This window comes from Ambystoma mexicanum, chromosome 8 (assembly GCF_040938575.1).
Source record: "Ambystoma mexicanum isolate Mex_15411 chromosome 8, UKY_AmexF1_1, whole genome shotgun sequence".
NCBI classification, from domain to species: domain Eukaryota; kingdom Metazoa; phylum Chordata; class Amphibia; order Caudata; family Ambystomatidae; genus Ambystoma; species Ambystoma mexicanum.
In genome coordinates this window covers 116,768,543-116,783,082 of record NC_090929.1, presented here as the reverse complement: position 1 = coordinate 116,783,082, position 14,540 = coordinate 116,768,543, and the positions used below count along the sequence as shown (strand labels likewise).

The window sequence follows — 14,540 nt, the reverse complement described above, 5'->3', positions numbered from 1 at the left end:
TAAACATCTGGGACAATCGAGTATATCAAGTAACCCACTATCAGAAAAGCACTTGAAGAATAATGTGAAAGTGACGAGTTGTCTTGAGCATTTGACCTGAACAAACGGCTTTGGGGAAACTTATGGTTGCATGACCTGTGATGAGTGGACAGTTTGGTCGGACAACTGCGCCTAGAGCAGGAAGTTTCCTAACACTAACATTACCACTATCAAGAGTCCAATAAGAGACAAGGCATGTGGTTGTGTGACCTGTAATGAGTGCAGCCAAGCATGAAGGCCGGCATGTGCTGAATGGAGTATACGGCAAACTGACAAGTTGTTTTTCCCGCTCCGGGAGAAGCCGCCGAACGGAGCTACAAAGACCCGGTAAGTGTCAAGACAATAGGAACTCCAGAGTGATACAAGGGACCTTGGAATAGGGAACGTGTCCTACAGTATTTCGCGTTACGAGACTTCATACCCAACGGTACATTATGCTAGCATATTTGCAGGCTAGACCGGCGTTGCAGAAGTCGACTACAGCCTGCAGTATTTAATTAGGATACACTTGCAGTGTATAAGTGCACTCCGCTTACCCTTTGGCACACTAGATCTGCACCCTGTGTGTGCGCTATTCGCTTTCGATTTTACCACAATGCATTCAGCATCTAGGTAGTCGCTTCAAATGTATGATACTTAACTATTTCCGTAACTAGCAGAGTATTTCCATTTTTGGATGGTTCCATACTCCGTGTCTCAGAAGATTCTGGCATCACAGATCGAACAGCCAATCTTAAAACCCACATAAATACCTCAAAAAAAGGTCTGGGAGCCCCTCTGCTGAGAACGAAGACAAATAACCTGTTCTCTGGAATGGGGACCACTCTGGAGGGTCTACACGTGTCTGGGTTTGCCGTTGGTACTCTTGTTCAGAGGAGAATTGCCCATCATTTCGGTGCTGGACTGCCAAAGTGGGTTGGACCAGACTGATATGCAAATAGATATTCTTCATCTGTTAAAGGCATAGGAGCTAAATCGTGGGACCCTCGTGAGTGGGCAACTTCCCACAGAACAGGTTATTTGGCAGTGTTCGTTCTCGGTAGAGGGTATCCCAGAACTTCATCCAAATCAATACATTCCACTGATAAGTTTGGTGCCGCATGGCGGTTCTCCAATTAAAATCCATTAAAAGGGTACAATGAAACTGGGTGTAAGCGGCACATAGGCAAAAGAAATATGCAAAAAAACAAAAATCATGGTATTTACTTGTGAGAACCAGGGCAGAAGTTGAAAGGATGACTTGCCCCAGAAAACATCCTCATTTACTGAGCCCAGAAACATAAAAGTGTGATGTGAGCAAGACCACCTAAAAGGGGATTGATTTCCGAGAACAGCAATAAGGGTGATCAGTACCTAGTTAGGTGCATTATAAACCCATGACAGCAGAGCGATACTGGAGGTGCGCACCCACACGCGCAGTCCAGTGCGGATCCAGCTCCACACTGTCCCCATTTACTCCCAGTGTGTAGAGATGGCCAATCAACTATATTTGAGTAGAAGGTGCCCGCCTCCTGCCCGGGAAAGTGATCTGCTTCCGCTGACAATTTCAAATAGTGAACTCTAGATCTCTACACTCCAACTTGAAACACGCTGGGTATCCGCGCACGCCGACTTCAGCAGCCTCAGTCCTTGCCATAGAAACAGACTGGGATTTTTGTTTTTAAAACTCCCAATGTGGGTGGCGGGTGAGGGGGCACTCCTGCGTGCATGACCCCGTCACTGTGAGCCACCTTGATGCTGCTGTACCGTGGCATATAGCTCCAGCCAATTCCAAAATAAAACTTGCGCCCAGGCGAGAACTTGTCACTGTGCCAAAAAAAACAGACAGGCTTCATTGCAACATATGCACTAGAATGGCTAGTGAACACCGCCTTTGATTCTTATTCATTGGTAATGGCCCGATTACTTACATTACTCCGAGTCATTCCTCGTTATACTCCTCAGTTCGTTTAATTAGGACTATAACGAGGAAGACGGATGAGGAGGTTACATGGTTTATTTAATGCGAACGCACCCGCTTCAGAGCACTAAAAATGGAACACAATGTTGAGGTTTTAAGCACATTTCATAGGAGTATGAAAACGCGAGGAAACAAGTTAGTAACGCGAAAATATAATAATGTATAGAACACTTGCATGAGAAGTGTGAATAGTCTACGTGATTATTCTTCCCAAGTGCGTTTTGTGTCCCCGTGTAACGAAACAACACTTTGCAAAGAGCACGAGAAATGTCAAGCTTGGTCAACAAAATCAGCTTGAACGGGGAAAGCCCACTCCCACTTAACCCCGCGAGTCGCCAAGAGAGGTTATTTTTATTTGGTTACCTCCGCCCTCAACCATCATCCTGGCAGGTCCCCTGCAGGCTAGGATAGGACTCGTCGAGGGGGGGGGGGGGGTTCTAATGCATTATCAGAGAGAGCGGGCACGTGTGAATGTACACTATGATAAAAGAAGACATATTTACATGGCAAATGCCGGGTTACACTTGCTTCTATGCGCTGTGATGATTAGTGCTAGTTCAACACGTAATTGTACTAGTGCAGCCCCATGACTAAAACAGTAACTTAACACGTGCTCCCAGCAAGCAGCACTATAGGGGCGGAAATGGCACTCCTACGCAAAGTCGCATTTCCCATACGAAGATCACTTCTTAGAAGGCTGATAACTTCGGTGCCGGTTAATCAGCATAATACACACAAAAAAAATACATCCAACTCTGAAATGTTGGTAACGTGTCAATATAAAAGTGGGGTCAAGGGGGTCGGATCACCCCAAAACTTTACTTTCTAATTCAAACTCCAAAAGGGATTTTTTTAACCACACTTCACAGCAAAATAAACACTGAACTAGGAAAGCAAGCTTGAATCATTGGCAAAACCTTGCTGTGTAATTTGATATGTTTATTGGTTGGTGTAAATCCATGCACTGTAAAAAAAAAGATCTTAACATCTCAAACATATTATGTAGCAGTAAGTCTTTATTTCAAATATACAATTCCACATAAAATTAATGTTGCATTAAAACAATTAAACATGAGAAATAGGTTTGTGTCTCTAGGCTCTACGGTTATGAAAATGCTAAAACGTCTTCCTTTAAATTCTGTTCTCGTCAATGAAAGTCACCATCCAATTCACGCGGTCAAATTGAAACACTCCTGCCATATTTGGCAACATTTCAACACTGTTTTCAAGCATACAATGACTGCAATTTTGTGTGTGTGTGTCGATTTCCATAGATTTAAAAAACGCACTCATTAGCCCACTATACCGCAAAATGGGCTATTAGTTATCTTCATGTATGCAAACACACAAACAAACTCGGTCTGATCCCAGAGTACATTTTGGCTTCCTGTGCCCCTTTAAAGACCCTTTGTAATGCAGGCTCCTCCAAGGCGAATGCTTCGGCTAATTGCTCCAGGGCCCTTCTCCAAGTTCAAAAGTTCACCTTTTACGACCTTACAGGGACTTCTCACAAGTTACCAATAAAAACAGGCCCATTACTAACACCAAGGGGGAAATGCCTGAAACAAATCATGAAAAGAAACCTTTCGAGCAGTCTACACTCACCAGCACATCCCTGGTGTTGGGAGAAATGTGGGCCTCTCAATAATAGCTGAAGCATTTCCAGAAATTGAAAGCTTCCTGCCTGAGACACCGAGTGCATGAATCACTTCCCTTTAATTGTTCAGGTATCAGAAAGGCCGCTAAATGATCTGCAAGAGAGAATGGACAGCACAGGCATGATCTTTGGATAACGTTATAGCGCCAGGCACTTCACAGATCTAGTCCAGGCACTTGCCTCAAGATTCTGCAGCATGATCTGCAGATTGCAGAGTACTGCAGAGCTAGGCAGTTAGGATTGTACTCTGTGCTGGAAATGCAAATCATTTACTGTGGCATCCTGCCACCACCTTCCCATAAAAATTGCTGGCTTTCTAAAGATTAATCACGAACACCTGCACAATAACCCAGAAGAGGAGCACTTCCCACAATGATGCTTGCAGAATATAAAAGGTTTATGTATTTTAAACCTAAGAAGCTGCATTTAAATATTTCTTGAAAGAGTACCATCCTAAGGAGTGATTTCACAGGCATCGAGAAAAATCTGTATGTGGACTTGTGGGTGTCTCACCCCTGGTCTGAACAACCTGGGTTTGAGTCCAGACTTCATCACAATTTCGAACAGTCCCGAACACAAAAAACACTGCGGGCAAAGTGTTCAACAGGACAAGGCTTTAGATTTTTTTCCCAAAACCGAGATCATGGGTGATATTTTTTGCCAGATCCTAGAACTGGGAAAACAGGGCCTAAATCCAGCACCGATTATAGTAGGTGCAGAATCCAGCCTTGAGAAGGTGCCGAGGATGGGAGGTTCTGAAGAACACGACACCGGGCAAAAGGTTTGCAAGAAAGTTGCATAATGTGAGAGATTCTGCATCATACTATGCTTTTGTACAGTACTCCATGTTGGGAGTCCTCCCACTTATAAGTACTTTACAACGGATGTTAACATTGCACCCCATAAATGCTGGAAATGCCCCCATCATCCTTCAGTTCCACAAAACATTAAAAAACGTTTCTCATTCATCAATACCTGCCAGACGAATAGAAATCCCCCCCCCCCCCCACCCTCTCCCTCCAGCAACAGTACTGCACTACTTTATAAAATGCCAAGCCCAATGCTGGATAAATCCTGCTGTAAAGCGCTCCTGTGCTCTTGAGCTAAGTTCACGCTATGAGGAATAAAATAAAATACACAAATCGATACTATGACTTTTCACCAATCCAATGCGGAGTCAGGCCTGGTCGGTACTCCAATCGGTGACGTTGGATGCACACAACTCTCTGAAACAAGCTCTTGCTTGGAGAGCTGTTTTAATGGCTTCCAGCACTACTCCAAGTTCTGGATAGACTAAAATTTGCACCCAAACACTTTGAATTCTGCAGAATTTGACACGTATTGAAGTTTTTCAATTAACGGGTAAGTATATCGCACAAGTCTTCAGCCGTAAGCACTTATTTCACACCTGACCGATAGGGCAGGCTTAAAAACGTAAAAAAAAAAAAAAAAAAAACACAAAACAAAGAAATCTATATGACCAGGCACATATAAGGAGATACACAGGATAGGGACACTTCACAACACAGCAACAACACATAATCCGCACCAACAGCACACGAGAACTAACATCAATGCGATACTTGCACCAAAGCTCAGCACCCGTTGTATACCGAGTTGAAGCTGCCAACAGAACACCACTCCTCTCACTATCCTACTCCCGCTTCGCCGACTAACCCATCCCACCTTCTCGCTTGCAGATCCATCAGAGCGCCTGGGGACCAACTTCGTTGGTGACGGTGCGCAGTACAAATACCTTTAACATTTAACACTTGATCGGCTCCTATAGAATATGCCATTGATTTTGAAATGGTATAGCATTTGACAACAGCCTGTGGGAGAACTAACCAATTTTAAAGTCATCTAGACCCTTCAACTTACTTTAAGACCAGGCAGTTATTCAAAAATGTTGTCGAAGAAAATTCTTTAAGGAACCCTGGATGTAGTGAAATGACTTATAGCATATTGCAAACGCACTCTTAGGTCTAATACATGATTAAGTTCGTACTTCTCAAAGTTGCTGTTGCTCCTGGTCACTTTGGAAACAAGTAAACGTTCTAATTTTCAGGTGGCAAGGTAAGCTAGCTTAACAATATTTGCGAGAAGGTGGTAGATCCGTCAGGGCCCATACTTCAAAATTGCCTATATTTTGGAAGAGATGAGGTATGAGAATAAAAAAAAAAATTTAAAAAAATAAAAAATGCCCCTTCTTGTTGCATTTTACAAATGCCTTCACTGCAAGGCTTCGGTGCTGTGTACTTGGTTCTTGCTGCATATCCCTCAACAGGAACTAAAAACACACCCCTTATTCAGAGCCACTTGATGGGGGAGGTATATTAAAGTCTCTGCTGTGCCGGACTTATAACAAGATTCAGGGACCCTACATAACTTAGAAACACCTAAGAGAGGGGCCCACGATTCATAATAGACACTTAGAGATATACAAAACCGTGTACATACATCTCATTGTTGCTTTAAACTATGTGCTTGGGTTCTCGATAAAGAGAAACACACAGATCTGTCCAATGTCACACACAGTGTATAGTAGGTGAGCCGGGATTGAAATCCAGGTCCCACAATTCATCAACAGCTAACCCACTATACGGCCTCTCTTCCTACCCCAAAAGTGAGAAACAGGCAGATAGCATCACAACTCACGCACAGTCACAAGGGTCCGGCATGGGCTGCCACCAAACATGAGAAAGAACCTCTTCAGTAGAACCATGGGCCTTAATGGAAATAGATAACTTGGTGGGTTAATGTCCATGCTGCGCTGGGCCATTAATAACCTGCAGGACCAGGGTCCAACGAGGTCTTTCATCCGCCCACCAAGGGCAATTCAATGAGTACCGTTGGTTTACCTATGACGCCCACCTCTTACTAACTTCTCCAATACCCCGTTGCTTGTATGGTGCGCAGTGCACGCACGCCTCAGCAATGCCCACTCACTCACCGCTGCTGGGGGTCAGCTCGTGGAAGCCGCTGGCTCTGCTCTGGAGCTCCATAGCCGGGGGGCGGGGGGGACAGGTAAATAATTCAGCGCTCCCTGTGCTCAGCAGCAGCAGCAGCGCCTGCCCTGCTCCATCCCGCGCCGCTTGCTGTCAACGGAGTGGGGGATGATGCTCACCCAGCTGGGCTGCTCCAGCCGCCTCCGCCTCCCCCTGGGCGGGTAAACAGGGAGGCAGGGCTCTCCCCCCCTCCCAGACTGAAACAGGAGCTCCCGTCATGTAACCAACTCTGCAGGCATGAAACTTCCAGTGGAGCCTCCCCTCCTCGTCCACGGCGGCGCTGCCCACCGCTGTCTCCTAGGTGACGGGGCCGCCGCGTCACGTGACGCGCTGCCGCGCGCACCCAAGATGGCGGGTGGGCTCCACGCGCAGCATCCAGCGCGGGGATGCAGGTAGAGAGGGGCTGTCAGCGCAGGTGTCAATATAGAGTGGCACGTGCTAATCCGTAGCCTAAAAATACCCAGAACCACTAACATCCTACACGACAAGTGATTAAAAAACAACAACCTGCCACTTCTTCTATAATCCACCTGTGTACCTGTCAAATACTTGCCGTCATTTGTGGAGAGTTTCAGCCACAACCTGCCACTTTTTCTATAATCCACCTGTGTACCTGTCAAATACTTGCCGTCATTTGTGGAGAGTTTCAGCCACAACCTGCCACTTTTTCTATAATCCACCTGTGTACCTGTCAGCTACTTGCCATCATTTGGAGAGAGTTTCAGCCTTGGATAAATGTAACCTTCCCATACATGCCAACCCTCCCGATTTAGTCGGGGGGAGTCCCGATTTTTCAGTGAAAAATATTGTTATTTTTCACTGTCTCCCCCCTAAAATAACCATAGCCCCAAAGCATTCCTATGGGGAAATGCATGTCTCCCGATTTCCTTGAGGAAATCTCTCTCCCAGGTATGCCACAATGTTGGCATGTATGCCTTCCCAACATGCTTGATGATATCTGTAGATTTTAATGGAACCATCCTCCCACAATCTTTTTTCACTAGGCGAAATAATCTTCACTCCATTAACTCCAGTGGATGGATTCAGTGTCCAAAACCTTTTCCTTTACCCTCTTTGGGAACTAAATGGATTCAAGTATAGCGTACCTGCCAACATTATGTGACCACAACTCTGTAGGAATCTCAAAGTTTCCAAAATAATAAGTAGCATAATGACATCACAGGAAATGATGTCACATTAGTTTTATATATATATAAAACTTTATTGTGATACAATCCTAAATTAGGATTTTACACAAGTTCATATTCATATGTCACAATAGCACTCTGTACAAAAATAAAAATCAAACGAATACAAATGTAAATATGCATAAAACGATAAAATCAGTCTAGCCAAATAAACAAACAAACAAGGAATTAGACAATAAATTAGCAAATCAGATCAATATAAGTAAAATCAATCAAATCCAAAATAGGAGTAATAATAATAATGATTCAAACATCAATTTGTAATGCAAAAACAAGCAAACATGTAACTTTACATAGACTATCCAATTTGGGTCCACAGGGCAGATGTCATCGACGGCATTTTATTGAGAAGTGCCAAGTATAATAGAAGACCTTAAGATTGGTCAGCAAATCAAGTGTGCGTAGGGGAGTGAGAAGGTGGTTCCACTTTGAGTATCCAATTTGGTACCCTCTCAATAACTCCAAGTCAGGTACCAGGCCATAGCCACTTTCCATACGTGTTTAGTCCGGAAGCAAAGTTTTAACATGGGACCACACTTTAAAGAGTGCAAGTTGGAGACCCAAATATTCGGAATTTAAACATAGATCCCAAAGGCTACCTCAGTTATTGATTCGTAGTTGTGGACCCATTTCCCGAATGTACACATATATAATGATCCTAATTTGGGGCAAAGAGTTAGGACATGTCTAGTTGATTCCAACACCCCTACGGATTGACATATTCGGCAACACCTGGACACACGCGGCACCTTCAAGCGAGGGCCAGTGATTGCCAGGACCGAGAGTTGATTTGGCCATAACCTTAAGATGAACTGTCTCACCTGTGGTGCCGGTCATAGCAACAGATAAGGCTAGGGCTTTCGATTTCTGTGGATAACATGAGACACAGCCTCATATCCACTTAGCTTGGCCAGGTGAATAGAGTTCATGCTCCATTCCCATTGTAGAGGAGGTCCCAAATAAAGCCTGCACTCCCATCGCCCATTTTGAAGTACCAGGAACATTCACACCAAAATATGTGACGTATGATGAGCAAATAAACCAGCAGAAAGCCGCAGTAGGGCTCTGCCCAGTGCCCATAAGAAGAGCAACACCTAGTGAAGTACCAATAACCAGACAACCATGTACAGTTAGGTATCAATTGAGAAAGCCCTACCAACAAATGAAACGAAATGAAGATTGCCTAAGTACCGTCCCGGAAGAAACCAAAAGGGTCTTCATGGAAGACGAATGTTGACATCACGAGAGCCTGGACAGCCTCACAGATAGAACAAATGACGAACCAAGAATGACACAAGGAGACGAAACGCCATGAGAAAAGAGATCGTGAGCTTATAGTGATAGGAAGCTATTAAAATATAAGAGAGTTAAGCTGTAAGCAAAATGACTACAGTCGATCAGTTTACGCCTGTACATATGCTTGAAACGCAAGAAAGCTAAGAAAACAGTACGGCTTGCTATGCTTAGTAGAAGAATAGCACGGCAAGTGCCATGTTTACATAATGTACCTCAAAACAAAGCACAGTATTATAAGTGCGAGTCCACTTTACATGAAAAACAGAATCATCTTAGGTTACTTTAGGCCAAACAAGACAAGATTCATATTCTAGCAAAATAAGAAGAGACGACTGAATCGAGACTCAGCAGATGCAACTCATGACAAAGGAGCCAAGGTCATACCAATAGAAGGAACGAACAGTAGCTATGTCTAATTGAAACTTAAGAACAGAATATCCTGCCTCGGAAAGGTCAAGATAAGGAAGCGTAGGCAGGTGGCAAGCCGAATAAGATTTAAATGCACAAATCGAGAGAAACTAGGCAAATTCACGGTGTCTGCATCATGTGACCAGCCGAGCGAGGAGAAGCACGAGTTCACACCTACGCGACGCATCTGCCCAAGCAAAAGATATCAGAACTTTTCCAGACACAAGATGCAGGCTCGAGGCCAACCACAGTAACATAATTGACATATTGTTGTTGAAGTGATGATTGATTGTAACCTTAATTGGAGGATGGCCTGGTAGCTGAGGGGGCATCCTGCACCTGGCTGTCCATTCTGCGTGCTGCTAAGCAAAGAGGAAATTTATGCATGGGGTTGGTGCCAACCCAATCACAATGGACCAAATAATCTAGGGTCCTATAGTTAGTAGAGCCAATGGGATGTCATACTTTTAGTGACGTCCACAATAGTCATTTTGAAGGAAGGGCTTAGACACCCACCTGGCAGTGTTTTACCCAATCCCTCACTCCATTACCATATCCAGATATAACACCTATATTAAAGTTACCTTTTCCTAACCAATAGAAATGCTTATTAACTTTTGAGTGTTACACGTCACTTATGATGAATTTTCAGTATAAATGATGTATTTGTATGAAGTTCAGTGGAGTTGAAGCGAGGCGGACTATCGCATCACTGCTGATTCCCACGACTCCCCGTTTTTGGTACTTGTCATTAAACATACTCCCTTTGCCAAACCATTGAGTTGTCCTTATTGATTGGTGTTGAAGTAATACATCTGCTCCCCCATCCATCTCAAGGTGCAGCTATCTCATCTTAAAGTACCTTTGGAGCAAACCCCAACTCTATGGGCCGGCCGGGGTCTCCTCGGTACACTTGGTAGCAGAGATCGCATGGTTATCGATTATTGATTTGAATAAGACACCTATGGACTGTCGACATAAAGTAACTCTAGGTCTTCGGCAATATCACAAGTCCTTTGCCATTCAGCTGAGTAGACCGTGAAGCTCCCCGTAGACAGTAGTAGATTAAAGAAAAGTACTGCAGACGTGGGCCTGAAGGGACCCGTGTTCCCCACGCATCCCTTCCCATTCCTACGGGCATGAAAAAGACTAATGTTCTGGCAAAAGTGCATGCTTTAGAACAAGTAAAGGGAAAAGGTAACGGAGGGAGGCGGGAAAAAATAAATATAGTTAAAAGTAGAGAAGACTGTATATATATATATATATACAAAAACGTGGATTTTTGAATATATATATATATATATATATATATATACATATATATATATATATATATATGTATATATATATATATATATATTCAAAAATCCACGTTTAGCCAAAGATCTCTGCGCTCTATCTCTACCAAATAGCTGGTGCTACCGGGCTACAGCTTGGCTAAGCTGACAACATTTCAAAAATGTATCAAACTACAAATTCCAGCCAGATAGGTGTTTAAGGCTGAGAATATCATAGCACAATAATGCCCAGGCACTCTAGACCGCTTTGGTGAAAACATATATATTTTAATTCTTCATTACAATAATGAGCATCAGTGTTAAAAAATTCTTATTCAATTCTATGCAGACCAGGTAAAAAGCATGATGAGTACCTCACCGGGTGGAGTTCGCCACACGTTCCGCTCTATTCAAAGAGCTTCGTCAGGCTATTTGTAATCCATTTGGTTGCACTCCTGCTATTGTTTTTAAAAGGTAACCAAGTGGGCGTTAACGCGTTACGCGAGCGCTCTGTCTCACTCTCTACATTGGATCATGTGATCACTGCTGCCTTTCTGACCAAACACGTCATAGTCATGTGACTCTGAGTGAGCTGTAATCGAGATGTCTCTAAAGCTCTAAAGTTGCGCGGGGAATAATATCCGCCATCTTTGAAGGTCTAAGAGTTAACGTGATATTCTAATAATTAAAGGCTGGTGCCTATATATTAAGAAAGGACCTCTCGCACTCATGCAGTTAATACCCACTTGGTTAGTTACGATACGGATAAAATTTTGCAGGAATAATCCACTAGTGTGATTTCTATCGTTATAATAGGCTCGAGAGGACAGAATTACAATTTCCGTTCTCACGCCTATAAAGCTCCCCGGTGATTACCATAACATGCAGAAACAAAGGAATGCAGTCTAAGTTACCTTTTCACATACTGTCATGGACCTAGTGGCACTAATATGTTAATATCCTGCACTGCCATATTATAGTGAGCTCTTATATTGCTTCCTAATTGGTTCTTATAACCATAATCGGAATGCTAGTGCTCGTGCCCATGTAACATTAGATTCCAACAATAAGTGGAATCCACATATGTATATGTATTTCTGAAAGTTAAAATAGGTTGTTTATGCATGTCCAATTGTCTATGCATGAAACCGTGCAAAATTGCATTTTAATAAAGTGCAATATGCTTGTGCAAATTTGCATTTTTATAAAGTGCAATAAGCTTGTGCAAATTAGCTATTTAAAGTGCTAGTGCATTATTCATAATGTCATATACAATGTGAAAACATAAGGTGCTGACTGTATGTTAAAAGTACTTATCTCATTCTCTAAAAAACAGGTACACAATATATAGAAATTTTAGGATACGGTTTAGATGTCCATATGTCAAGTCATATTTACTTAATAATACATCAAAAAGAGAAGTCAAGTTCATAGTTATTTTTCAATTGGCTCTGAGCAGATTTAAAAGAGATAATAGTAGCTACATCAATTTCATTTCTATTCATACAGGAGCACATATAATTCTGAATCAATGTTTAATCAATTTGGTTTTAGTGAATCAAGTTTACAAATTAGAGTGGCTTCAAGTTGGCGTAATTTGAGTTCTCTGTTTCCCATTCTTTGATGCTGGGGAACATGTCCCAAACCCACAAAGGACATTGCTTTCACATCACTATTATGTTTTTCTTCAAAGTGAATTGGTAGTGAATACGATTGGTCCTTGTTTTTTATGGCCCGATAGTGTTGCAAGATGCGCAGTTTTAAGGGACCTATTGTGGATCCAATGTAATGTAGTCCACAACTGCATGTAATAGCATATACTACATACTTGATAATGCATGTTATCTTGTGTTTATATTTCCATGATATCCCTTTAGTACTCACAAACGTTACTTTGGTTACATGATTACACATATTGCAATGTCCACATTTGTTGAAGCCCACCTGATAGCACCTATTCTGAAGCCAATTGGAGTCATTCTTTTTTGTTCTGACCGTACTTGGCGCTAAAATGTTCTTAAGCGTTGGTGCTCTACGAAACGTTACACTATATAAAGGGATAATGACTCGAGAGTAATAAAAGTAAACAAAAGGTTACCGGGGCAGACAGCCGAGAAGAGAGCGGATACCGGGGCAGACACCTGAGAAGTGAGAGGATTCAACCTGATACCTATGCTTTTAATACAAGCCTCTAGAAGAAACATGTACCCAGAGTCCCACATAATAGAGAACAGATATAATACCTAAAGACGTTGTGAAAGGGGTACTTTTACACCCCATGAAGGGGTAATAATTAGAGGTAGAGATATCTATGTCCAGCTGGTGTCTGTCTAGTCTTTCAAGCGTCTGTCTTACATGTTTTGTTGTGACATCATATGTAAAAAAAATTTTTTTAAGAAAACAGATTTGAATTTTGTGCGATTGGATAGCTGCGATAAAATCGCATATGAATTGATGTTTATTAAATTAATCAGAAAGTATAACATTTTGTGAAAATTTGGATCAGAGCTTGCAGTGTTTGGTGCTCGCTCATATTGTTAGAAGTTGATTAAACCACACAGAAACGTTCACAAGTGTTATATGAGAAGAAAGGGAACAGATTTAAGCATGGAAGACATGACTCCATTGGCACATTTATGTAAGTAGTTACCAAAACACGCACTCAAGCTAAAGAAATACAGCACCGAGTGGGTTTAGGGTACTGCCCACAAGATGTTTATGCCATGGTCACAAAATGGGTCTTTATCTAAAGCCGTCTTACGACATATGACAACGTATTTGCATGCCACATATACAGGCAAGAAGTTAGAAAAACGCCTTGCTGTTCTCGAGTTGTGGAAAATGTATGAACAGGGAAAGGAGGAAGAGCCGCCAACAGATTGGATACTTAATGTATGCACAGAGGGGGGTGAGACGCCTAACGCACCACCTGCCCCACCCAAAACAAAAGTTGAAGAAAGTTAGGAAGAGGGATTATACCCACTAAGAGAGCTTAAAGCCGCCACGGGGTATAGCAACCCCGCATATGAGTCACCTACACACAGTAGTGATGAAAATCAAGGGAAAGATAAGGATAAGAATATTACCTCCACAGTCCCAAGGGACAAGGAGAGACGTGATGACGAAAGAAGAGATCAGGCACAGACAAGCGCATCTCTCGACAAAGAGAGAGAAGGGAAGCAATGGAAGGGAAGATAGAACTGATGAGATAGCATTTGCAAAAGACGAATGGATGAGAGGACAAATTTTGTTGAAACTCGATGGCAAAGGCGTTGATGACGCGAAACAAAAGGAGAGGTTAGATGAGACATGAAGAAAGAGTAAAGAGAGGGAGTTAAGAGACGAAAGGATAAGAAAGAAAGACAGACAAAGACAAGAACAGTTATATCATGAAGAGCAAGAGAGACAGCTCGAGCGCAACCCAAGAGCAGCCAAGGATCAAGACAGACAGAAACGGCAAAGGTTAGAGGAAGAGTAAAAGATACGTGAGAAAAGAATTAAAAGACGAAGAGATGAGGAAATGCGAATGGCAGATGAATGTAGAAATGAAAAGAGAAAGGAAGAAGATAGGCTCAGAGAGGAGGCGAGGAAACGCAAATAATTTGACGACATGGAACGCAAGTGAAGACAGAGAGCACGCGATCTTGAATATTTGGGGAAAGAGGTTAAAAAACCTGCTCCAGTTGT

General features: G+C 42.7%; 1 protein-coding gene across 1 annotated transcript in view; it reads right to left on the bottom strand.

Moving 5' to 3' along the window:
* Positions 1–6,886, bottom strand: part of NR6A1 (nuclear receptor subfamily 6 group A member 1) — a 1,456,199-nt gene extending 1,449,313 nt beyond the window's left edge. The window contains exon 1 of the mRNA XM_069609446.1: positions 6,610–6,886. Within this exon, the coding sequence (XP_069465547.1) occupies positions 6,610–6,661 (52 nt within the window). The 5' untranslated portion in view covers positions 6,662–6,886. The remainder of the gene's footprint in view (positions 1–6,609) is intronic.
* Between the last annotated feature and the right edge of the window lie 7,654 nt (positions 6,887–14,540).